Source organism: Sitophilus oryzae, unplaced genomic scaffold (assembly GCF_002938485.1).
Source record: "Sitophilus oryzae breed Bouriz unplaced genomic scaffold, Soryzae_2.0 scaffold_802_pilon_pilon, whole genome shotgun sequence".
In the NCBI taxonomy this organism is placed as follows: domain Eukaryota; kingdom Metazoa; phylum Arthropoda; class Insecta; order Coleoptera; family Curculionidae; genus Sitophilus; species Sitophilus oryzae.
The window spans coordinates 302,323-329,901 of NW_022147420.1; the positions used below are offsets into that span (position 1 = coordinate 302,323).

The 27,579-nt window shown below is 33.6% G+C and overlaps 1 protein-coding gene across 1 annotated transcript in view; it reads left to right on the plus strand.

The window, feature by feature from the left end:
• The window catches only part of LOC115888604 (collagen alpha-2(IX) chain-like), a 61,565-nt gene that overhangs the window by 22,847 nt on the left and 11,139 nt on the right, over window positions 1–27,579 (plus strand). Inside the window, exons 14-17 of the mRNA XM_030908364.1 lie at window positions 18,708–18,789; window positions 18,843–19,021; window positions 20,702–20,872; window positions 25,863–26,048. Of these exons, the coding sequence (XP_030764224.1) occupies window positions 18,708–18,789; window positions 18,843–19,021; window positions 20,702–20,872; window positions 25,863–26,048 (618 nt within the window). The remainder of the gene's footprint in view (window positions 1–18,707; window positions 18,790–18,842; window positions 19,022–20,701; window positions 20,873–25,862; window positions 26,049–27,579) is intronic.

Genomic DNA, 27,579 nt, shown 5'->3' on the forward strand with positions numbered 1-27,579 from the left:
GCGGCCGGATTTTTCATGCAAAAGTGTATACCGTCCAAATAGACGTTTCGAATAGTAGATACAGGGTGGCTCGATTAGTGCGAGGAAGTTCAATCATAGGATCCAACTATCATCGTTGTCGAAGATATGAAAAAAGTTAAATACAGATGTTGCGTGGCTAAAAAAAGGGCACATCCTAAAAATATATTTTGTTGTATACAGGGTACCCCAAAAAGAGGTATCATAAAGTTTTAATTTTTTTTAAATTGCACCGTCTATTTTTCTATACAGATTCTGGATTCAGCATAAAATTTTGCATATGCTATTTCATCAGAAAAGTGCTTATAAAAACTGGAGTGAATCTAACTTTGTTTTTTTTTCTTTAAATCATTTATTTATGACCTTTAATCAGTACAAGTAAATTGTAAACAAGTACCAAGGTCTTAAAATAATACATTTCAACAGTAATAACAAAATTATTAAAATCATTCAACTTAATACTTATATCCAAAATCCAAGGATAGCAGAATACACCAGCGAAAAAAAATTTACATCATCTTTTACAGTGTAATTTTTTATACATATACAACTGGTAGTGCATACCGTAATCCGTAATGCAACACACTGTGTATGTTATTTTTCTTTTAGATGCAAAATTAAAAAATTAACATTTTTTGTATTTAAAGTGTTCCTAAATTTTTTACGGTTTTGCAGATATTCATCGTATTATATATATATTACATATGGCTCTTTCAACAGTAAATTTTTATCAAAGCTACATAGAATCATCTTTGTCTGGTATTTTACCTTTAAAAACTCCATATGTAATAAAATATAGCAAATATCTGCAAACCGCTAAAAATTTACGAAGACTTTAAATATACAAAAAAATTTCATTTTTTAATTATGCATCTAAACGAAAAATAATATACAAGGTGTTGCATTTAAAAAAATAGAGATATAGCATTTTTTTAAAGAATTGCTATTTTGACGACACAATAAAAAATACCCTGTATAGGATAAGGTAAATTTTTCTTCGCTGATTTATTCTGTTACTCTTGATGTTTAGGAAAATATAGCTAAGTGTCAATAAAATTATATTCACTCCAGTTTTTAACCAATTTTCGGGTATAGTATTTTTAACCAAAGTTTTACTAAATAAGAAATAGAATGACAACATCGCATAATGCTTCAAATAAAAATAGTATACTATAATATGCAGGATTTTATGCTGAATCCAATTATGTACAGATAAAAGGATGTGCAATTTAAAAAAACTTAAAACTGTATCATACCATTTTGGGACAGCCTGTATACAACAAAATATTTTTAGGGTATTATATATTTGGGTATAGGCACCATTATAAACCATGCAACATCTGTATAAAACTTTTTTCCAGATATTTGTCAATTGGCCACTCTGTATTACAACTACAGTTGGACCATTAATATATCAACAGACCATACATTTAGAATAACCAGATGACTGGTGTTTATTTATATTTTAACTACAAATTGTATTTCTCAAAGGGGCTGATTGGAATTAAAGGCGATGCAGGCGCACGTGGTGCTGCAGGGTTAATTGGCGAACAAGGATATCCAGGTCCCCCAGGAATTCCTGGGCTGCCTGGATACAAGGGTGAGAGGGGAGACGATGGCAAGGATGGTTTTCCTGGCACACCAGGTATATCAGGACCCAAAGTAAGTAACACAAATATTTACACATCTATACACTTAATTTTCTGAGGCTAAAGCTTGATTTTCATGCATCCGTTGTCCGACGATACGATGATACGATATTAATTTTATTGGTTGAATTTAAAGACTTCGATTGGTTAACCGTTTCTAACCAATCGAAGTCTTTAAATTCAACCAATAAAATTAATATCGTATGATCGTATCATCGGATAACGGATGCATGAAAATCAAGCTTAAGTCGAAGGCTAAGTTTATGTTTTGAGTTTCCTTGTATAAGGCTTTTCGTCGTGTTTAAACAAAAGGCGAGAGTAATCTCAAAAGATTCATGACCTTATAGGTATTTTTTTACTTAATTTACGCGATGTTCATTCAATTATTACATACTTAAATTCTCTGTAAAATTTTATGAATTTTGATATTAAACACTCTAGCCCACGGCCACACAGAAAGCGTTTTTTTGCGTTTTTAGCGTGAAGCGTCTTTAGCGACTAAAACAAAATAACGGGATTATATAGGAGTGGCCACACCAAAAGCGTGTAGCGTTCGGCGTGTCTCGCAAAAAACGCAAATGAAAACAAATCAGTTTGTTTTCTGTAGCGTCTTTAGCGTTTTTTATGAGACCCCGTCATAGGCGCACGTTATATTTAATAATACAATAAAAATAAATTAAATAGTATGCATTTTTTTTTTCATTTTAGGGTATTATCTAAAAATATTGTTATAAAGAACATCTACTGTTTAGGAAGATTCTATTAAATTCAAAAATTTGAAGGAACTGTTTGAAAAAGTGTAGTTTGAAATGTTGAAAAAGTAATAAATTAAAGGAATATTTTCTTACGCGTAAAAAATAGTTTTTTTTATGCGTAAAGTGTTTTTTTTCTGCGTAAAAAGGTTTTTTAACAGAAACAATAAGTTTTTGACGCGTAAAAAATAGTTTTTTACGTGTAACAAATTGTTTTTTATACGTAAAAAATAGGTTTTTTACCAGAAATAATAAGTTTTTGACGCGTAAAAAAATAATTTTTTACGTGTAACAAATAGTTTTTTACACGTAAAAAATATTTTTTTCTGGGGTAAAAAAGTTTTTTTACCAGAAACAATAAGTTTTTGACGCGTAAAAATTAGTTTTTTACGTGTAACAAATAGTTTTTTACACGTAAAAATATTTTTTTGCATAAGAAAGGTTTTCTGCCAGAAACCATAAGTTTTTGACGCGTAAAAAAAGAGTTTTTTACGTGTAACAAATATATTTTTAAACGTAACAAATAGTTGTATACGCCTAAATATAGTTTTCTACCAGTAACAAATAGTTTTATACGCGTAAAAAAATAGTTTTCTACCAGTAACAAATAGTTTTATATGCGTAAAAAATAGTTTTTTACGAGTAACAAATGTTTTTTTAAGCGTAATAATTTGATTCACTTTTACAAAATTTGTATTAAAATATCAATATTTTCGATAAACACGTGGACTGCTCACAAATACACGTCGCGTCACTACGTATTTCTAAGGCGTTAACACGTTTCGTTACAACGAACTTGTGTGTCAGGGCCGCCTCAATAGCTCGTATGTCACGGCCTTGAATTTTTATTCCCAGCGCGCGTAACGAAGTTTCACTCCAAAATGTCTCATAAATCATGTCCTAAAATTGCATTAGCAACTAGAGATATTTACTATTCTATTATATAATTATAATTATTTATTATATTAAATTATAATTATAACAAGTATTAACTACAACACTACAACGTAAAAAAACTGTACACATATAAACTAAAATTTGTAAAATAAATGGCAAAAAATAAAATAACAATTATTATTTTTACACACCACTGGCACTAGCAGTAGATTGTGTTTGTCTCCGAATATATGCCCCGGCCCGTCCACCATTCAATCCCAGCATTTTTATCTTCATCTATTCAACGCTAACGGTGCTGATCTCGCCTATCTCTTTCTCACTGGATTGATTGTTGGACGGGCCGGGAATCCACGAGCTTGCGACGTTACTGATTGACATATTGATAGAAACTGCAGACCTACCGCGTCTTTTGCGTGTTTTTAATGGACACAAATCGAAAAAAGCGCTTAAAACGGTAAAATCGCAAAAAGCGCTTTGAGACGTAAGAAATGCAAAACGCTAAAAACGCTTTCTGTGTGGCCGTGAGCTAAACCTAACATTAACCGTTTTTGAGAAAAAAAAATATTAAAAATTTTTGGGCGAAAAAAACTGCTTGTCAAAAATATGTGTATAGCCTGAACGTCAAATTTAGTGATTACCACAGCCACTGTGCAATAAAGAGAAGACATGTAGTTATCTATTTCAAAATTTAAATTGTTCGAATGTTATATAATAATGAGCGCAGCTGTCATGGAATTGAGCGATTAAATTATTATAAACCGCGGCGCGGCACTGGGAAAAGAATTTTTTCTCTGGGACTGCGCCCACTATAGCGCGCTTTTGAAACGCGGAAACGCTATTTAGTTAGTCGAAGTGTTTTTTACTTCTGTAGTTTAGTTTTTAAAGCAATGAGTTCAAGTACGGACGAAAGCGTATTTTTGTGCTCTTCTAGCAGTACTAACAGAGGTGAAGAAAAAAAGGAAAAAAGTTTGGACTCATAAGATTAATAAAAAAAGAAAGAAGTTTGGAGAATTTTACCATCTTTTTCCTGAATCTGTAATTAGAATTTAAAAATTGGAGATTGTCACTGTTGTCAAAAAGTGGAGATTGCCGGTTTTGCTTTTACACCCCTCAATTATATTATATCTTTGATAGAAGTTTTTCTATCCATTTCTATTTCGTCCATCTGTCTCTAGTGAGGAAAGACTAAAAAAATATCATATTCCTTTATGAAAATCTCTTTGCCTAATTTACCTTTAAAATACAATTCTATCATTGAAACTATCACAAAAAGCCAATTGAGAGACTCGAGATGCAACGTTATTATTTTATTTCCGTTGTGAGTACGCACACTGCACCGCGCCGAAACACGCGACACGGAAAAAAGTTGCTAGAGAAAAGTCTTCCGCGGCGCGCTTCGGCGCTGCGCGCTCTAATACATTCGTCCATTTAAATACATGGCAAGCAGACAAAAGAAATTTCCACATAGCGCCGCGCCGCGTTCTAGTGGGCGACAACCTTAAATCATTTTTTTTTCAAATGGAAACCAACTTTTTTATTTCACTAGTGAAAAGGCTTTTCAATTCGTTACCTTTTGACTATACATGTTCGTATACCTAAAATAAATTGTTTTTAAGTTATTTTTTTAGCGTATTAGCGTTAGTTTTAAAGCGTATATTGTTCTTGATTTTAACCAGTAGCATATGACTTTAAAGTCATAGGCTACTGGTCAGCTGACTGGCGTCAAGTGATGTAAAACCATGTTATATTGTGACACTTTATTCAAGTGTCACAAGCAGTATGTTATCGATCATTTCCAAGCCAACTTTGCGCTGTTTTTTTTTCGATCATATGGTATATTATTAATAATATCAACTATCATTATTAAACTCTAAGCAGGCAGTATTTATAATATAGGAAACTCAAATAACACGTTTTCTGACAGATGGAAATAAATTGTCTCACTGTTTGACACTTAATGTCAAAAGAAGCTAGATAAAATCAAGAAAAAAATACGTTAAATTAAACTAAAATAACTTAAAAACAATTTATTTTAGGTATAGGAACATGTATACTCAAAAAGTAACGAATTGGAAAATCTTTTCACTAGTGAAATAAAAAAAATGGGTTTCTATTTGAAAAAAATGATTTATGATAATTTTTTAATCGCTCAATCCCATGACAGCTAAATAACTTTTTTGACAGGTAGTTTTTTTCGTCCGAAAATTTTGAATATTTTTTTTCTCAGAAACGGTTAATGTTGGGTATAGAGTGTTTAACATCAATATTCATAGAATTTTAAAGAGAATTTAAGTATGTAATAAAAAATGGGGGCACCCGCATTTAAAATAACAAAGTCGCTGTCAACTTCCGGTATTTCCGGAAGTGCTGCCATATTGGAAATATTTTTAATCGATAGATCTCATTGCAAAACAATGATGTCCAAATCTCCGATCTAGATATTGTGGTTCTCTAGAAACTTATAATGCACGCTCAGCCTTGGACACCTTATATAATATCATTTAACAAGTTATTGGCTTTGCAGAGTTTATACATTATTAGTAAGGACCAGTTAGACCTACTAGGTATAATATTGTAAAATCCTAAAATTAAAAAATTGGCGCTTATCAAGTTTTTTCCCATGACCATTCAATTGGTGTCCATCGGTTTAGTTAAAAAGAGATTTAGTTAAAAAAAACATTTTTCTTGATTTTATCTAGCTTCCTTTGACATTAAGTGTCAAACAGTCAGACAATTTATTTCCATCTGTCTGCTTGTTTAAAAAGTGTATTTATATAAATATATCTCGTATTTTCGTTCTTTAGTTACATCTAATAGATAATATTTTAATAATACAGTGCAATCGCGATAATATGAACACAAAAATTTTTAGGTTGTTCATACTATCGGTATGTTCATATTATTGAAGGTAGTAAAAATACATAATAAAATACGGATTAATATTTTAAAAATCGTTTAATTGTACATCAAAATCAAGTGCTTAATATCTATGTACATTACATGAAACTAATTATTAGTTCTAAAATATGAAGTTAGTTTTGACCGAGTTTGTTTCGCCGAAAGGTTAGCTAAAACTGCTTTTTCATGAATGTTTTTTAAAGTTGTAATATCCGATAAATTTATTGCGTTTTGTTTAGCCCATTCTAATGCTACTGTAAGGGCCTGGACTGCTTCGCTATGTTTAGTTGTAATTATTGGCTGTTCCTCGATTTCAATGTCACTCTCATTTGAATCCATATTTTCAGTTTCTTCCAGGCTCATTTCTTGTATCACTGAATCCTTGTTCCATTCTTCAATGTCTACAGCCCGTGTATTCCGCCTGTTAAAACATTTAAAAATTACTACATATGTACTAATTTATACTATAGTTAATGACCTAGCGCTTACTTTAGATAAAACCGGTTTTTAAACAAAAATGTACAAATGCATAACTTACAGGCCCTACAGCGCCTAAAAGTGCTATTGTGTCTCTTATTGGGTCGGCAGCTCGTTCTTCAATTGGCTGTTGTCTTATGCGTGATAGAGGCAAATCGTCCTCATCTAATGCATCCGTAAAGTTAAGAATGTTTCGCCAACATTTTGAGATCATCTCTGGGTTTAATCTTTCCCATGCGGCCATTAAATGGATCACTGCATCCCTTAACGTACTTTTCTTAGGGCTTCACCTACAGCGCCATTTCCGGTAATAATGGAACTAAGAAGACTGTTCCTATAGGAAAGCTTGGTAAGCCTAAGCACATTCTGATCCATTGGCTGAATAAGTGGTGTAACGTTCGGAGGCATGAACATTACAAAGAACATACCATCACTAGATTTTAAATCAAAGCTTGCCGACCAATGGTGCCGTTTATCACCTGTGACGTAGTGACCAACCTGCGCAATATCATACCTTAGCTTTTGTACTGGCGTAGCGACTTTAGTGGTATGGGCATTGCTCGCGGATCAGTCGTAGCATTAGTACTAGTAGTTGCGATATTACTACTGGCACTGACCGTGAAAACACTGGAAGAGTGATTTTTCTTTCTTTTTTTAGAATCGACGAATTATCCTTTATTTTGTTCATATTATTTCCTCTTTAATTGAAAATAGCAATAATTTATATAAGGTCTACATAAAAAAATTGCGATCAACTATCAGTGTCAAATACCCCACTGTGTGACGTTTGAAAAATATACATTACTTCTTAAAACTTTCGTTTGAAAAATACTTTAGAACAGGTTCAAAATATTTTGAAAAAGACGTGTAAAACCGTATGCTTGTGACATCATCGAATTTCTGACGCTTATAGTCCCTGTGGACACGTGAAATTGTTATTATTTACATGGTACCAGCAGAGGTTGGTACTACCTCTCCCCGGTCACGTCCGACAAGTGAGGCGCCGTCTCGTCGGCCCGGTATACCCTGGGGGCATTACGAAAGCGGGACACGCGTCCGCCAAAACGGAGACCCGGTACTTTGCCCCCCCCCTTACCGAAATTTCGGACCACTTGTAGATTCCTTCGTATTGGACAAACGAAAACCAGCGAAATTTTTTTGTTATATTCTGTGTTAATAAACTCACCGGCAAAAAAACCGGCCAATAAAAACTAGTCCCAATTTCAAAGTTGAATTTCTCGCGAACCACTCATTAGATTTTGATGATTTTTTTTTTAAATTGTAAATTAATTCCTTCTTAACGGATGCCACGTCAGAAATTTTTATTCCGAATTTATTTTGAGCATATACAGGGCACAACGGCACAACAATAAGACAAAGTTTTTTGCCTGAACTTTGTAGGGTGCAGCAGCTGTAGTAGCTATTGCTAAATCAAATCACATTCCTCATCTTTTCATTTCCTCATTATTTTTTTTAGGCTCATCTTTTGTGAGTATTTTGTTTTTTTAATCACGACATTATTTTTGTTTGTATTGAAAATACGCTGCTTGTGAAAAAAAACTAACGTCTCGGAAAAATGCTTCGCAGGCAGAAAGTTTTGTGTGTACATAATCAAGGCAACGGTTGTCAAATTAAAAAATTCCATTTTCTGTGACGGATGTTGCTCGTATTGTGGCTTTAATTGAGGATGGCCGAAGTCAACGTTATGTGTCCGATACCCTGGGTATACCTCGAACGACAGTCCAGGATAATAATAATATATAATATTTTACGAAGTCGTAGAATTACAGCGTTTCAGATTCAACATCTGCTACAAGCCGTGCGTAGAACTCAAGTCAGTGAGAGAACAATCCGTCGAAGACTAAAAAAAAACAGCTTTTCTGCAAGGAGGCCTGCCACAAGACCCCAGCTACTTCCAAGACATCGTCGAGTACGTCTTCAGTTTGCGCGTTTACATGTGAATTGGGATATTGAGCAATGGACTAAAGTCCTTTTCACGGATGTATCGCGGTTTTGCCTGCGAGGCATTTTTCCGAGATGTTCGTTTTAAAGCAGCGTATCTCCAATACATAGAGAGATAATTTCGTGATTAAAAAAACAAAATGCTCACAAAAGATGAGGCTACAATGTGATTTGATTTAGCAATAGCTACTACAGCTGCTGCACCCTACAGGGTGTTACAAAGTTCGGGCAAAAAACTTCGTCTTATTGCGTTGTGCTCTGTATATGCTCAAAATAAATTCGGAATAAACATTTCTGACGTAGCATCCGTTAAGAAGGAATTAATTTACATTTTAAAAAAAATCTTCAAAATCTAATGAGTGGTTCAAAATCAACAAAATCGCTTCTTCTATACCATCTAAAAAAATGACCGAACCAAAGCTTAACTGGGAATTATTCAAATCCAAAATGGATAATATCAAACCATACGATGGAAGCCGTAAGTAACACTCTTAATAAATTGAACAATAGATGTGAAAGTATTTTTAATTATTATAAAAATGTAAATGACGCCGAACTTAGTAATTTATACTAAAAGCTGCAAGAAAACTTTGTTTACCTTTACATATAGATATTTATATCCTCTATAGTAAAGTACTGTTGCCAAGTTCGCAAAACTAATAATTAACGTATATCTGCCAAAAACTAGTAATGCACCACTATTAAAATGTAGTTTAGAGATATTTAACATTTAACCTAATTTTGGACCCAGACGGGCAGGTGCAACTTTGTGATCGTCCAACTTTTTTTATTTTAATTCAGTACCACACACGAGTAGTAACAGAAGCCAAATCTATTAAAGTTTCATTCATACGTATCAGTAATGTTCTCAATGTCGCCCCGCTTTAAATCTATTTCAAATTAAGCGATTTATTATACCGATTCATTCACTGCTCTCTATCTATTATATCAATTTTAATTTGTAAACTCAGTTTTTTATAAACTTTTGTATTTGGCATATTATACCGGGTGTTGCATCGTCGGACGGGACATAGGAAATCCCATGTAAATTTTAATGGGGTCAACTATTGGCTTCCCTAATTATTTTAGAGAATAATTCTATTTAGGTTTATTGAAGAGCACTAAAACCCACATTCAAAATAACAATTTTAGATATTTTTGATTAGCTCGTTTACGATTTTAGCCGATTTCTTTTTAAATATTTCTCCTTTCTTATGGCCCTGTATTTACTTATGAGCACCAGTCAAGGTAAAAGATAACTGTCAAATGAAGTTTTCATTACAGAAATTTACATATTTAGTGCTTTATTATTATTGAAAACTCATTCCTACATCGGAAATCTTAAAGATGTATTTATAAATAAGAATTAATATGAATTAAAGTAAAATAAAGTATTCAATTACAAGGTTAAATATAGTATTATTACAATATTTAATAACTTATTAATTTAGGTACTATTAAATTGTTAGAACTATAGGATTTAAGAAGATGTTCCAATATTCCTCTATCGACTGCTAGACAATAACCCAGGCGATCATAAAATTCTCTTCTTACATTCGCGAGTTGGTAAACTGAAATTCTATTACATTCGGCAGAAATAGCATTTTTTAACTCGTCTAGATTTGGGTATTTTTTATCCTTGTATATCCTGTTTTTTGAATGGCCCCAGAGAAAGAAATCATTTGGCGAAATATCAGGAGACCTTGCTGGCCAATTTACTGTATTATTTAGGCCAATAACGTTTCCGTTAAAACTATTGTCTAAATATTCCCGAACAGCCAGGGTACTATGTGCCGGGCAGCCATCCATTTGGTACCAAACTTCCTGATTTTCCCTAGCGGCATCATATAAAGCAGGTAAAATATGATTTTCGAGTAGTTCCAAATAATATTCTGCATTTAAATTTCGCGTAAGAAATAATGGCCCGATAATATTGTGTCCGAATATCCCTGCCCAAACATTTACTTTCTGTGGATATTGCGTCCTTGTTTCGACAAACCTGTGTTGGTTTTCTTTGTTGCATTATCGATAATTTTAAACACTGGGTTAATTATTTAAGGTAAACGTGCATTCGTCAGTGAAACATATGTTTTTTAAAAATTCCCTATCCGTGTTTGCTCTTTCCATCGTATCAAAACAAAACGCATTGCGCAGTATTTCGTCCCCATCTCGTAGCTGTTGGTGCTTTTCATATTGGAAGGAATAGTATTTATGTCGTTTCAAAATTCGAAACGCTGTAGTGTGATCTATTGAGAATCATCCTCAAGTTTCCTTGTGCTGATCTTTCCTTCGTTCTCTTCCACGCACAATAAAACTTCCAAGTCGGTATCATTTCTTGCATCTTCTCTTTGTTCCTGCCTTGCTTCACATCTGCAGTTATTTATTAGGGTACCTTTGCTCTCAAATCTCTGGATATTCCTTGAGATTGTAGATTTTCCAGGTATCGGTCTATTCGGATACAGAGCAGTAAACATGTCCGATACCTTTTGATAACTATTTCCTTGATAATACCATTTAATCATCAATACTTTTTCTTCGGTAGTGTAATTCATGGCTAATATTTTCGATGTAGGTATGAGTTTTTAATAATAATAATAAAGCACTAAATAGATAAATTTCTGAAATGACAACTTCATTTGACAGTTATCTTTTACCTTGACTGGTGCTCATAAGTAAATACAGGGCCATAAGAAAGGAGAAATATTTAAAAAGAAATCGGGGATAACTCGTAAAGGGTTAATCAAAAATATCTAAAGTTATTCTTTTGAATGTAGGTTTTAATGCTCTTCAATAAACCTAAATAGAATTATTCTCTAAAATAATTAGGGAAGCCAATAATTGACCCCATTAAAATTTACATGGGATTTCCTATGTCCCGCTCGACGATGCAACGCCTGGTATACGGTTAACCAATCAAACGGACAAGCTCTTGAATAAAATTGATATAGAAAAATGGCGCATCTACTATGCAGAATTACTAACAGAAAACCGACTAGAATTCCAATCTGCAGAAGAGGAAGACAACCTTGCAGGCACTTTAACGATCAGCGAAAGAGAAGTACATCTAAGTCTCAAAAAAATAAAAAATGGACGGTCACCAGGTCCTGGTAACATTGCAGTGGAATTGTTAAAGTGTGGGACCGAGAAATTGCGCTGGCGCCTGGCAGAGCTATTCAACCAGTGCTGTCTGCAAAATGAACTACCCCAAGAATGGAGAGTGGCTCATATAGTGTCTATCTTTAAAAAGGGAAATCGCAACGACCCCGGTTGTTATAGAGGCCTGAGCATTAACAGTTCAGTTAGCAGGCTTTTTGGGTAAGCCCAGGGATAATATTGGTGACAAAATCTCGGAAGATCAAAACGGATTCACACCGGGAAAATCTTGCACAGATAACCTCTTTATCCTACATCGGGTGACGGAAAAAAAGATTGCAGTAGGTCAAGAAGTCCATCTAGCGTTTATTGATTTGGAGTACGTTCTTGGCATATCATCCATTGGGAGTTGCAGGAATGGTATTTCCTTTTTCAGGGTGTTCCAAGTCCCTGATCTGACAATTCTCCCAGTACTGATTCCGTTAGTGACAATTCTAATCATTGTCGCATTGGCATATCTACCAATGACAATGTGCAGTGGTGTTAGATCTAGAATGACCTCCATTGCTGCTGTTGGTCAGGTTCTCATGGCTCCTATGATGCAAACGCATGCTAGTCTCTGGACTTTGCACAGGTTTAGCCTTACCGTCCGTTGCTCTAGTTTTGAGTACCAGGCAACTGCTCCATAAGTAATCATGGGTCTTACTATCATGGTATACATCCAGCGCAAAATGTTAGGGGAGCAGCCCCATCTATTTCCGGCCAGTCTTCTGCATATCATGGGAGCCTTTGTGGCTTTGCTGTAATGTTATTAATATGCCTGTTCCATAGGAGTTCACTCTCCAGGGTTATTTCCAGATATTTAACTTTCTGTGATGGCAGTATTTCCTTTCCATCTATCTTTTCAAGTTTCTTCTATCTCTTTCAAGTTCCATGGGTTCTTTTCAAGTTTTTCAGACTTCGCTTTCTGGTGAATGGCACTATCGCGGTTTTGGTAATGGTACTATCGCAGTTGATACTCAGCCCGACAGTCCTGCACCATCTCAGTGATACGGAGTCCTCTTTGGATAATATCACACAGGGTACCTTTATGTTTTTCTTTAGGTTTCTTCACACAGGGTACCTTTATGAGAGCGATCATGACTATGTCATCTGCATACCCAATGCAGTGTATTCCCGCTAGAGTTAATTCGTCTAGTAGTTCATCCACCATCAAGCTCCACAGCAAAGGGAAGGTAACTCCACCTTGTGCAGTTCCTTACGTTGTTTTAACAGCTACAATTTTGGTGCCCATCTGATCCTCTGCTGTTCGTGTTGACAGCATTTCCCAAAACCAGCGAATAATAGTTCTGTTCATCCCTCTTGTTTCTAGAGATCGCCTGACAACCTTATGTGGTATATTTTCAAACGCCCCCGCAATATCCAAGAAGGCTCAAATAGCTGTTTCTTTTATATCCAGACTTGTCTGTATTAGCTCCGTTAATTGGTACAGAGCAGTTTCTGTGGATCTGCCCGTTCTATATGCATGCTGACTATCATACAGTGGTTTAACCTTTAGATGATTTTCTCCAATATGGTTGTCAACTACTTTCTCCAGCGTTTTTAGTATGAACGATGAACGATGACTAATAGGTCTAAATGACTTGGGATTTGTTCAGTCAGTTTTGCCTATTTTGGGTATGAAAATTACTTCTGCTCTTCTCCATGTGGTTGATATATATCCCATCGCTAGGGTGCTTCTTGTAATGCTTAGTAGATGGTGAGTAGCTATTTGCTGACCTTCCTTTAGAAGGGCAGGAAAGATCCCATCCACTCCTGCTGCTTTATAGGGCTGAAAGGTGTCGATCGCTCATTTCAGTTGGTTAGGTTGTGCCAGATATTTTGCTATTAAAGACACAAAATGGACACTGATCGATACCGTCCCTCCCTAACAATCGACTGCTTGCTTGCCGCCCTGCCCGACCCGAGAGACCCGTTCTCGGTCTGCCGCGTGTTGTGTGCACTTGCATCGGCCCCCCGGATCCCCCCCTCGGCCGCCCGTGATCCGGATGGACCTCGCTAATTGCCCCAGGTGTACGACGAGTACGACGTCAAGGTCATTTGGTGGCTGCCTGGCCCGGCCAAGTTAAGGCGACCGTCTGCTTGGGGAGAGCGGGGTAGGCAGGGGAGACTAGTTACGTAATCGGCGGTAGTTCCTAGAAAATATCGCAGTGTATGTGTGTGGGTCGCAGTTAAAAGTACGGTGGAGATTAGGTGGTAGTACCAGGTGGTCGAACGAGGAAATAGGAGACGTAGAAGGAAGGAAGAGTCTGTTAGCAACACTTTAGTGGAGTGCCTTAAGCCCTTGTCACAACCCTTGTAGGATGCAAACCTCGGAATTCAATTACTGTGAAGGAATTTTGATAAAACTTTTTGCATTGTATTGTTAATAAGATATATTACAAAGTTTACCCTTTTAAATTCGTTGATTTCATTTTAGTATTTAAATAAACACACATATACAAATGCATACATACAAGATAACTCCGTGTCCCGAAAAAGCTCTGTATCAGGATTCCTGTTTGAGATTTTCACTCCAAACTTCTTACAAACTATAACTCACCCTGTGTATATACAAATATACATCAAAGATATAGTTTGCAGGGTGAGTCAAATATATTTACTGGGTGCAATCAACAGGGTGAGTCAAATATATTTTTACACATAAATTTTAGTTCAGTGAATTTGCTATAAAATTCTAGTTCCAAAAATACCTTAATACCATAGAGTATCCTGAGTGGTTTTTGAATTATGACCACTTTCATGAGGACGTCAATCTAGACGTCTAGGAAACTCCGTGTTGCGAACAAAGCAAGCTATAAAAATATACTCCTTCGGAAATTCCCGCCAATAAAACCTAAAGTCACGACGAAAGCATGATTCCCAGAATAAAATGTGGCTGCAAAATGGTCATGTACTCGTACATCACGTACCATCCGGGACAACTGACCATTTTACGGGTGTAAAAAGGAGTCTAAGGCAGTCTCTCACCGACAAGGGTAGTACCGTCAACACCCGCGATCGTACCCTGTTACGATTTTCAAAGTTTTCACGCGGTAGTGAAGAAAATCATAAAGTTTCTGCACCAAGAAACAACGAAAATACGCCAGTTATTTTACGTTTCACACTGTAAGTTATTTTACGTGTCATACACAAGTTTTACGTTTCTGCTCCAAGAAATTCTAAATTTTCCAAGCCAGAAAAATTAAATTATTCAGTAAACGCGGAAGTTTAGTGCTAGGTAACTACTTTTTCCGAAATCAGCATTTATTAGTAGTATTAAGCTAGGTATAGTTTTTCCTAGACTATAAGCTTCCGAACAGTGAATAGTGAGTGCTACAAAGTGTGTAGACCGACCAAAAGTGTGTGAAATCGAGGTAACGAATTTTGAAGATATATTCATGACAGAGTTTAAATGACAATTTTTAATGAGAGTGATTTGGAATATTTACATGTAAATTTTTTTATCATCAAGTGTTAGTTATATTATATTTTTGATTTTATATTTTCAAAGATCTTGTAACAGATAGTATAAATTCTTTTCTAGCATAAAGACTATGAATGAGAGAGTGTAAGGATACTAGGATCACATATCCTAGTATGTCTGTACGGCAGGAATGACGAATCCTGCTCCGCACACTCCGATCCGTATGAGAACTTCTAATCGAGACGATCGACTTATTGTAAGTATATCGCTAAGAAACCGCCGCGGCCGCGCCGTTCGTCAGCTTTTCAAATTTATAATGAATTGCATCTAAGGAAGGTACATATTAACTAACGGACTATAAGACGAAGATAAATGAAGAAAATCTTATGTCAAGAATGCCTGCTTCGGGACCAGAACTTACTAGATCTATTGCCTAGGACCAAAAACAAAGACATGGTCTTATTATAAAAATTACGAAAAAATGTTGTCAAAAGCGAATATCTCCAATAAAAATAAAGATAATGAGATGAACCAAAAAGCAAACTATCGAGAAAGGATATATCTAGATGATAAAATGGTTTCTAAATTTCTTGCTGTTTTAAACATATTCCATAGGGTGTTTCAAACTTTCACCAAAATATAAACATATTGTTTTCCCTCGTATACTTAACAGATAAGGAGTTTCATTATTAATTTAGAAAGAGATACTAAAAAGTCAAATAATTTGGCTACATACTGCTTAAAAAATCATCAAAATCGGCCCACTAGAACAAAATATATTAAACTTTAAATTACATCAAAATTTTAAGGTGACCATTTTTCGTGCCGGTCAATGTATTTCAAAAACTATACATTTTAGTCATATACTTTTCTAATGAAACTCGCCTTTATTTTTTTACTAGTTACCTTTATTTTTTTACTACCAAATCAGTTAAACAATATGTAGGTGGCGCCCTCTCCAAGTAGGAGTCATATTGTTGATGTCAATATGACTCAGAAAGAAGACTCCTACGAAATCAAATTTCCCATGTCAAAAAACTCCGAGAAACCAATTTTCATCCAAATATTGACGTTACTTCAAAAATTATTTGAAAAAAATCGGAATAAAAATGAAATTTCTACACCCTGTTTCTCCGAAACTAGACATTTTAGGACATACATTTATACGAAGTTTTTTACTTATTTTCCTATTAAGTTTCTGCAATACATAGGGGACTTTTGCTGCAGTTTGGGACTATGTTTATATAGATTTTAGGGTCCACTATTAATGGAAATCATTAAGTAATTTTGTTTTTAAATGGATAAGGCGGGTTTTGCAACTTGACGTTCCAATTAAATCTCGTATCGACATCGATAATTACACCCGTCCCCAATCGCGAATCTGTCGATACGCTCGTCTTTTTTTCTGTTCTTCCGCCGCCGCACATAGGTCATTTTCGCCAATTTAGGCGGTAATAAATAATGCCTTTAAAATTTAAATTATTTTCTAAAACAGAAATAATTTGTTTGGTAAGAAAATAAATAAATAGGTGGAATAATGATATTTTGTTTCATTTTATGCTTGTACAGGGTGTCTTACGAAATATATTATTTTTTTTTTCATTTTATTATATCGAATCCAAACAAAAACTGTAGTTCCTTACTTTTTTGTAAGTGAATTTATTAGCATCTAGAAGGTTTACAGAAGATGTACTGTATTAGTAATTGAAAGTAAAAATTAGCTTGAACAATGAAAAAAAAACAACCTAAAACATTTAACAAATATAAATAAAATGATAATAAAACTATTTTACTAGAGAAATTTATGTAACAATAATATTCAATCATCAATAATGATCATCATCATCCTGACAGCAATAATGTAACTGAACGAAGTACCTGAAAAGAGACTTAAATTTACGCACTAACATTCTGCATTTCTATTATCTCTTTTCAATGACGAAGGCATGTGCAAATGTATTGAATCTTCTATGTAAGACAAGAGTTGATATGTTGAGTAAAATTCTGGAGATAGATAAATTTAAAAAAAAATACACGATGTATATCATTGACTGAGAATACTTATTAGTGCGTCGCAAAAGTGGCTCACCCCTATAACTTTTTTATTTTTTCACATAAAAAACAAGATTTGGTATGTTAGTATATGACATAAAATAGGATTGATTGACGTATTCAGTTGTTTCTGGTCACTTCCTCACTATTGATTTTTAAATGGGACCTATGATGTTTTTTTACTTTATTCGATAGAAAATGACACTCTGAATAGAATAACATATCATATGTCAACTTTTGACGTTTTCGCTTTAAAAAAATCGTATTTTAAATTTTAATCTAGAGTGCCATGGTTGTGTTAAAAACACTAATTATTTTTATTCAAGGAGCCTTGGAAAAATAGATTTGATCGTCTAATGTTTTTCGTGTCTTGTACAAATCGTATTTTTAAGCATATCTCTCATTTTTTTCAAATGGAACGAGGGTGGCTCATTAGCATATTTTGAAAAATCATTTTTTCACAAATAATTTGGTACAACACACTTGGTATTTCGAGTCAAATTATTGTTGTTACAATTTCAAATAAACCATATGAGAAAATGCCAAAAGTTGACATATGATATGTAGTTCTATCCAGAGTGTCATTTTCTATCGAATAAAGTAAAAAAATACCAAAGGTGCCATTTAAAAATCAAAAGTTGTGGTCATTTCCGGTATAACAGGAAGTGACTAAAAACAATAATTGAATACGTCAATCAGTCCCAATTTATGTCGTATACTAACATGCAAAATATCGTTTTTTTTTATCTGAAAAAATAAAAAAGTTATAGGGGTTAGCCACTAGTCTGTCCAAAGACAGGATTCCTGCCAATTGTGTCTGTCATTTTAATTCACAAACAAATTATATTTTCTGTCATATTTCTGCTGTCATCTGTCGAATTCTTCCCTGGTTCTTCAAACATACTGTACCTCCATTTTTATTAATATAGTTTCCTACATCTTTCCAGAAGATGTAGCAAACCGTAGTGCCAAATATGCTGCGCGATTCCGACGATCACAAAAATCTGCTTCAGTAAAGATACTTTATAACGGGATAATGATTCTACACGTAACACACTTCAGAAATATATGGCTCTATTCATTGGCATATCCCTAACACGTACAGGGGCGCATATACGGGAGGGGTAATGGGGGTAATTACTCCTCCCAGGACGAAATTTATAAATAAGAAAATCTGGTATAAAATAAAATTGTCACAAAATAAATTAATAATATCAATCAAAATAGAAATCCAGAACAATCTACGTTTATTTTTTTCCATAGTCACACAATAATTTTGAGCGAAATTTTAATTTAAATCTATTAGTTTATTTAAGTATTGCCACTACCCCTCCCAGACTCAATCTCTGGATGCGCCACTGAACACGTATAACAAACATTCTTGTACTTACATGTAATGAACTTAGGCAATGTAATGTAATGAATTTCTGATTTCGCATTTAGGGTCCTCAAGGTGTTCCAGGCCTACCCGGACCTCAAGGTTTAAAAGGGGACTCTGGAAGCCGTGGTTTTTCAGGCCTACCAGGTAGAAAATCCATAAAATATCTAGGTACCGTCATATAAGAAGTATTCTTTTAGGTTTACCAGGAGAAAACGGTGAAGCAGGCCCGCCTGGTCCACCCGGAACAGACGGAATACCTGGGCTACAGGGTGAAAAGGGTGAAATGGGATTTAGGGGATTACCAGGAATCGATGGTCTTACAGGGCCTCAAGGTCCACCAGGTCCACAGGGTATAGCTGGTCGACCTGGGCAGCAAGTAAGTTATACCTCTATCCTGGTCATTCTAAATTCATGGACTGGATAATAATAATAATAACGTATATTAATAAAGAATACAAACATGTAGAAATAACACTAATAGTGTATTAAGGTATCTGTTCTATGCGGCCGGATTTTTCATGCAAAAGTGTATACCGTCCAAATAGACGTTTGGAATAGTAGATACAGGGTGGCTCGATTAGTGCGAGGAAGTCCAATCATACTAGAGATCCAACTATCGTCGTTGTCGAAGATACGAAAAAAGTTAAATACAGATGTTGCGTGGCTAAAAAAGGGCACATCCTAAAAATATATTTTGTTGTATACAGGGTACCCCAAAAAGAGGTATCATAAAGTTTTAATTTTTTTTAAATTGCACCGTCTATTTTTCTATACAGATTCTGGATTCAGCATAAAATTTTGCATATGCTATTTCATATTTACTAAAATTTTGTTTAAAATCTTACATCAGAAAAGTGCTTATAAAAACTGGAGTGAATCCAACTTTGTTTTTTTTTCTTTAAATCATTTATTTATGACCTTTTATCAGTACAAGTAAATTGTAAACAAGTACCAAGGACTAAGAAAATAATACATTTCAACAGTAATAACAAAATTATTAAAATCATTCAACTTAATACTTATATCCAAAATCCAAGGATAGCAGAATACACCAGCGAAAAAAAATTTACATCATCTTTTACAGTGTAATTTTTTATACATATACAACCGTAGTGTGACCGTAGTGCGTACCGTAATCCGTAATGCAACACACTGTGTATGTTATTTTTCTTTTAGATGCAAAATTAAAAAATTAACATTTTTTGTATTTAAAGTGTTCCTAAATTTTTAACGGTTTTGCAGATATCCATCGTATTATATATATTACATATGGCTCTTTCAACAGTTAATTTTTATCAAAGCTACCTATAATGATCTTTGTCTGGTATTTTACCTTTAAAAACTCCATATGTAATAAAATATAGCAAATATCTGCAAACCGCTAAAAATTTAGGAACACTTTAAATATACAAAAAAAAATCATTTTTTAATTATGCATCTAAACGAAAAATAATATACAAGGTGTTGCATTTAAAAAAATAGGGATATAGCATTTTTTTAAAGAATTGCTATTTTGACGACACAATAAAAAATACCCTGTATGGGATAAGGTAAATTTTTCTTCGCTGATTTATTCTGTTACTCTTGATGTTTAGGAAAATATAGCTAAGTGTCAATAAAATTATATTCACTCCAGTTTTTAACCAATTTTCGGGTATAGTATTTTTAACCAAAGTTTTAGTAAATAAGAAATAGAATGACAACATCGCATAATGCTTCAAATAAAAATAGTGTACTATAATATGCAGGATTTTATGCTGAATCCAATTATGTACAGAAAAAAGGATGTGCAATTTAAAAAAACTTAAAACTGTATCATACCATTTTGGGACAGCCTGTATACAACAAAATATTTTTAGGGTATTATATATATGGGTATAGGCACCATTATAAACCATGCAACATCTGTATAAAACTTTTTTCCAGATATTTGTCAATTGGCCACTCTGTATTACAACTACAGTTGGACCATTAATATATCAACAGACCATACATTTAGAATAACCAGATGACTGGTGTTTATTTATATTTTAACTACAAATTGTATTTCTCAAAGGGGCTGATTGGAATTAAAGGCGATGCAGGCGCACGTGGTGCTGCAGGGTTAATTGGCGAACAAGGATATCCAGGTCCCCCAGGAATTCCTGGGCTGCCTGGATACAAGGGTGAGAGGGGAGACGATGGCAAGGATGGTTTTCCTGGCACACCAGGTATATCAGGACCCAAAGTAAGTAACACAAATATTTACACATCTATACACTTAATTTTCTGAGGCTAAAGCTTGATTTTCATGCATCCGTTGTCCGACGATGATGATAGCGATTTATTGGTTGATTAAAGACTTCGATTGGTTAACCGTTTCTAACCAATCGAAGTCTTTAAATTCAACCAATAAAATTAATATCGTATGATCGTATCATCGGATAACGGATGCATGAAAATCAAGCTTAAGTCGAGGGCTAAGTTTATGTTTTGAGTTTCCTTGTACCTATAAGGCTTTTCGTCGTGTTTAAACAAAAGGCGAGAGTAATCTCAAAAGATTCATGACCTTATAGGTATTTTTTTACTTAATTTACGCGATGTTCATTCAATTATTACATACTTAAATTATCTGTAAAATTTTATGAATTTTGATATTAAACACTCTAGCCCACGGCCACACAGAAAGCGTTTTTTGCGTTTTTAGCGTGAAGCGTCTTTAGCGACTAAAACAAAATAACGGGAGTATATAGGAGTGGCCACACCAAAAGCGTGTAGCGTTCGGCGTTTCTCGCAAAAAACGCAAATGAAAACAAATCAGTTTGTTTTCTGTAGCGTCTTTAGCGTTTTTTATGAGACCCCGTCATAGGCGGACGTTATATTTAATAATACAATAAAAATAAATTAAATAGTATGCATTTTTTTTTCATTTTAGGGTATTATCTAAAAATATTGTTATAAAGAACATCTACTGTTTAGGAAGATTCTATTAAATTCAAAAATTTGAAGGAACTGTTTGAAAAAGTGTAGTTTGAAATGTTGAAAAAGTAATAAATTAAAGGATATTTTCTTACGCGTAAAAATATTTTTTTATGCGTAAAGTGTTTTTTTCTGCGTAAAAAGGTTTTTTTAACAGAAACAATAAGTTTTTGACGCGTAAAAATAGTTTTTACGTGTAACAAATTGTTTTTTATACGTAAAAATAGTTTTTACCAGAAATAATAAGTTTTTGACGCGTAAAAAAATAATTTTTACGTAACAAATAGTTTTTTACACGTAAAAAATATTTTTTTTTGGGGTAAAAAAGTTTTTTTACCAGAAACAATAAGTTTTTGACGCGTAAAAATTAGTTTTTTACGTGTAACAAATAGTTTTTTACACGTAAAAAATATTTTTTTTTGCATAAGAAAGGTTTTCTGCCAGAAACAATAAGTTTTTGACGCGTAAAAAAAGAGTTTTTTACGTGTAACAAATATATTTTTAAACGTAACAAATAGTTGTATACGCCTAAATATAGTTTTCTACCAGTAACAAATAGTTTTATACGCGTAAAAAAATAGTTTTCTACCAGTAACAAATAGTTTTATACGCGTAAAAATAGTTTTTTACGAGTAACAAATGTTTTTTTACGCGTAATAATTTGATTCACTTTTACAAAATTTGTATTAAAATATCAATATTTTCGATAAACACGTGGACTGCTCACAAATACACGTCGCGTCACTACGTATTTCTAAGCCGTTAACACGTTTCGTTACAACGAACTTGTGTGTCAGGGCCGTCTCACTGGCTCGTATGTCACGGCCTTGAATTTTTACTCCCAGCGCGCGTAACGAAGTTTCACTCCAAAATGTCTCATAAATCATGTCCTAAAATTGCATTAGCAACTAGAGATATTTACTATTCTATTATATAATTATAATTATTTATTATATTATATTATAATTATAACAAGTATTAACCACAACACTACAACATAAAAAAACTATACACATATAAACTAAAATTTGTAAAATAAATGGCAAAAAATAAAATAATAATTATTATTTTTACACACCACTGGCACTAGCAGTAGATTGTGTTTGTCTCCGAATATATGCCCCGGCCCGTCCACCATTCAATCCCAGCATCTTTTATCTTCGTCTATTCAACGCTAACGGTGCTGATCTCGCATATCTCTTTCTCACAGGATTGATTGTTGGACGGGCCGTCCAACAATCACGTCCTTTAAAGTCATAGGCTACTGGTCAGCTGACTGGCGTCAAGTGATGTAAAACCATAAATCTAGCCATGTTATATTGTGACACTTTATTCAAGTGTCACAAGCAGTATGTTATCGATCATTTCCAAGTCAACTTTGCGCTGTTTTTTTTCGATCATATGGTATATTATTAATAATATCAACTATCATTATTAAACTCTAAGCAGGCAGTATTTATAATATAGGAAACTCAAATAATACGTTTTCTGACAGATGGAAATAAATTGTCTGACTGTTTGACACTTAATGTCAAAAGAAGCTAGATAAAATCAAGAAAAAAATACGTTAAATTAAACTAAAATAACTTCAAAACAATTTATTTGGGGTATAGGAACATGTATACTCAAAAAGTAACGAATTGGAAAATCTTTTCACTAGTGAAATAAAAAAAGTGGGTTTCTATTTGAAAAAAATTATTTATGATAATTTTTTAATCGCTCAATCCCATGTCAGCTAAATTTTTTTGACAGGTAGTTTTTTTCGTCCAAAAATTTTGAATATTTTTTATCTCAGAAACGGTTAATGTTGGGTATAGAGTGTTTAACATCAATATTCATAGAATTTTAAAAAGAATTTAAGTATGTAATAAAAAAGTCGCTGTCAACTTCCGGTATTTCCGGAAGTGCTGCCATATTGGAAATATCTTTAATCGATAGATCTCATTGCAAAACAATGATGTGCAAATCTCCGATCTAGATATTGTGGTTCTCTAGAAACTTATAATGCACGCTCAGCCTTGGACACCTTATATAATATCATTTAACAAGTTATTGGCTTTGCAGAGTTTATACATTTTACTAATAATGTATAAACTGTTAGACCTACCTATGGACCAGTTAGACCTACTAGATATAATATTGTAAAATCCTAAAATTAAAAAATTGGCGCTTATCAAGTTTTTTCCCATGACCATTCAATTGGTGTCCATCAGTGGCGGACTAGGGGGGGGGCGGGAGGGTCGGTCTGGCCCGGGCCCCGTCTTTTAGGGGGCCTCCGAATCTTAATAAGTAATTTTTTATTCAACTGGCAAACAAGGCCAATATGTGTTCAGTAGTTATAAAGCAGTTTATAGGTGGAGTATACAAACCATACGTATACGCCAACTATAAACAGTATAAAGGGAAGCAGATATTTACTTAATTATCAATTATCAGGCCCCAGTAATTGTCAATGGCATTTTCTATTTAGGAAATTAAAGCAAGGGGTGATTTTCTTTGTTTAAAATATCGAATAATTATTATTTTTTATATATTTTGAGACTGAATTTATTTATTTTAAGAGAATTTATTTTTTTATTTAGCTTTTAAGTTATTTTTCAATGGTTTCATTATTTATTTTTACTAAATAAACATTTTAAATTACAACCAATGCACAGCATAACTTGTATTCTAGCTTCATTACTGATGATGAGCAGTGAAGTCTTTAGTATAACGGGGGCCACGGGCCTGAGACAGCGAAGGGCCCCTCGGATCTTGGAGGACTTACAAAATCGCGATATTTTGTCGCGGTATTTCCTTGGAAGCATTTTTAAGAAAAAAATATTTAAAATTTTTGGACGAAAAAAACTACCTGTCAAAAAAATGTGTACAGCCTAAAAGTCAAATTTAGTGATTATCACAGCCTTGTGACATAAAGAAAAGACATGTGGCTATCTATTTCAGAAACTAAATTATTCAAATGTCATATATTAATGGCGGTAGCTGTCATGTTATTGAGCGATTAAAAAATGATCATAAATATTTTTTTTTCAAATGGAAACCCACTTTTTTTATTTCACTAATGAAAAGGTTTTCCAATTCGTTACGTTTTAACTAAACATATTCCTATACCTAAAATAAATCGTTTTTAAGTTATTTAAGATTTAGTTAAAAAAAACATTTTTCTTGATTTTATCTAGCTTCCTTTGACATTAAGTGTCAAACAGTCAGACAATTTATTTCCATCTGTCAGAAAATGAATTATTTGAATTTCGTATATTATAACTACTGCTGCTTGTTTAAAAAGTGTATTTATATAAATATATCTCGTATTTTCGTTCTTTAGTTACATCTAATAGTTAATATTTTAATAATATGTATACCGTACGATCGAAAAAAAAACAGCGCAAAGTTAGCTTGGAAATGGTGATCGATAATATGCTGTCATAGGCTACTGGTTAAAATCACGAAAAATATAGGCTTTAAAGCTAAATCTTAAATGACTTAAAAACGATTTATTTTAGGTACAGGAACATGTATAGTCAAAAAGTAACAAATTTTAAAAACGAAAGTAACGAAAGCCTTTTCACGAATGAAATAAAAAAAGTGGATTCCATTTGAAAAAAAAAATGATTTATGATAATTTTTTAATCTCTCAATTCCATGACAGCTGCGGCCATTATTATATGACATTCGGACAATTTAATTTTTGACATAGATAGCCACATGTCTTCTCTTTATGGTACAGTGGCTGTGGCAATCACTAAATTTGACGTTTAGGCTATATACATATTTTTGACAGGCAGTTTTTTCCTCCAAAAATTATAAATATTTTTTTTTCTCAAAAACGGTTAACGTTAGGTATAGAGTGTTTAATATCAAAATTCATAAAATTTTACAGAAAATTTAAGTATGTAATAAAAAATGGGGTCACCCATTTAAAATAAGAAAGTTGCTGTCAACTTCCGGTACTTCCGAAAGTGCCGCCATATTGAAAATATTTTTAATCGATTGATCTCATTGTGAAACAATGATATACACAAAATCACGTATCTAGATATTGTAGTTCTCTAGAAACTCCTAACGCAGGCTCAGCCTGGGACACCCTGTATAAATACTTGAATTTTGTCAACCATTATACATTCATACGTCATTCAATTTTTACAAAATCTGCAAAAGTATTTCATTATCTAAACAGACCGGGGGCCACATTTATCTTCGCCGCCCCTTCTTTTTCCTTCGTTTATGAACATAATTCTTTGACACTATATTTTCACCAGGGCACTCCCGGAGTACCAGGATTGCCAGGCCTCATGGGAATAAAGGGCGAGAGTGGTAAACCAGGGCCGGCAGGCCCACCGGGTATTCCCGGGCCTCCCGGTGAAGTCATCAGTGTACCTAGCGAACAAAGAATCTATGGTAGAACTTTGCCTGGACCTAGAGGACAAACTGGAGCTCCCGGCACTGTAAGTGTTCCTCAAATATTAATCAGAAGTGTCTAGTCCTAGCAGTCAACTATTAAGCTTGACCAATCAGGTTGGTTAGCGTGGTTATTTCGAGTGTGTTAATTCATTTGTGTTTGTAAAAAACTCTAACGTGATTGGTCGGGCTTAACAGTTGCCTGGTAGGGCTAGACACAAGTACATTAATCTAAAATAAAATAGTTACTGTCACGTGTATCTACAAATGGGGTGTCGAAAATAAAAATATATACAGGGTGGTCCGAACTGTATTCCGGAAACTTCGGCAGCATAATATTCTGCAGACAAAAATATTTTTAATGCTTAGTTTCGGAGATACAGGGTAAAGAAATTTTATTTTTATTTCAATTTTTTCCATATAATTTCTGAAGTAACGTCAATATTTGGATGAAAATTGGTGTCTGGGAGTTTTTTGACACGAGAAATTTGATTTTGACGTCAATATGTGACGTCAAAATCTGATTTTGTTTGAAAAAATATACATTTCTATGACTTTTTACTTAAAAAATGTATCTTGGTAAAAATCGCTACGTGCAACAACTGTTCTCGAGATATTTAGAATGGAAATAGTAAATACATGTCATTATTGACAAAAAATAAACACGTTGAGTTATTTGACTGAAATAATTAATTTGGAAAATTTTTATTTTTTTTTAAATTAATCATAAGTTTTTCTGCGAAAAATTTATGATAAAACAGTTTCTGTTGAACTTTTGGTACAAACACATTTCAAATTTATGATTTATTCAGTCTAATAACTATTTAGTCAACGTATTTAATTTATGTCAATGATGATAAGTATTGATAATTTCGATTCCAAATATCTCGAGCACCATTACTCGTAGCGAAGCTTAGCCAAGAGATCTTTTTTACGTAAAAAAATGTCGTAAATGTATATTTATACTCAGTAGTTTTATGCAGGTACGGACGAACAATTATTACTCTTCAAACCAGTTAAAAAATATGTAGGTGACGCACTCTACAAGTATAGGAGTCATATTGACACATCAAAATCAAATTTCTCATGTCAAAAAACTCCCAGACACCAATTTTCATCCAAATATTGACGTTACTTCATAAATTATTTGGAAAAAATCAAAATAAATTTAAATTTTTACACCCTGTATCTCCGAAACTAAGCATTTTAGGACATACATTTATACGAATTTTTTCACTTATTTTTATCTGCAGAATATGCTGCCGAAGTTTCTGGAATACAATTCGGACCACCCTGTATATCTAGTTATACCTGAATAATAACTTCAGAGGTCAAATTTCAGATTAGTGGTCGATGGAATAACTTTATTGTGTAAGTATACATATACGAGCATTAGTATCTCGGAAACAGTAATATATAGATGCGAAGATGGTTAAATTGGAGCAAAGTTGCTCCTTGGGATGTTCACCAAGATGCCATCAAAAAAGTTTTAAAAATTCCAAGGATTGCTGAGTTTTTTAGAAACAACGGATTTTTTTGAAAATTAATGTTATTTTTTCCTGTTGTTACCTTTGCGAA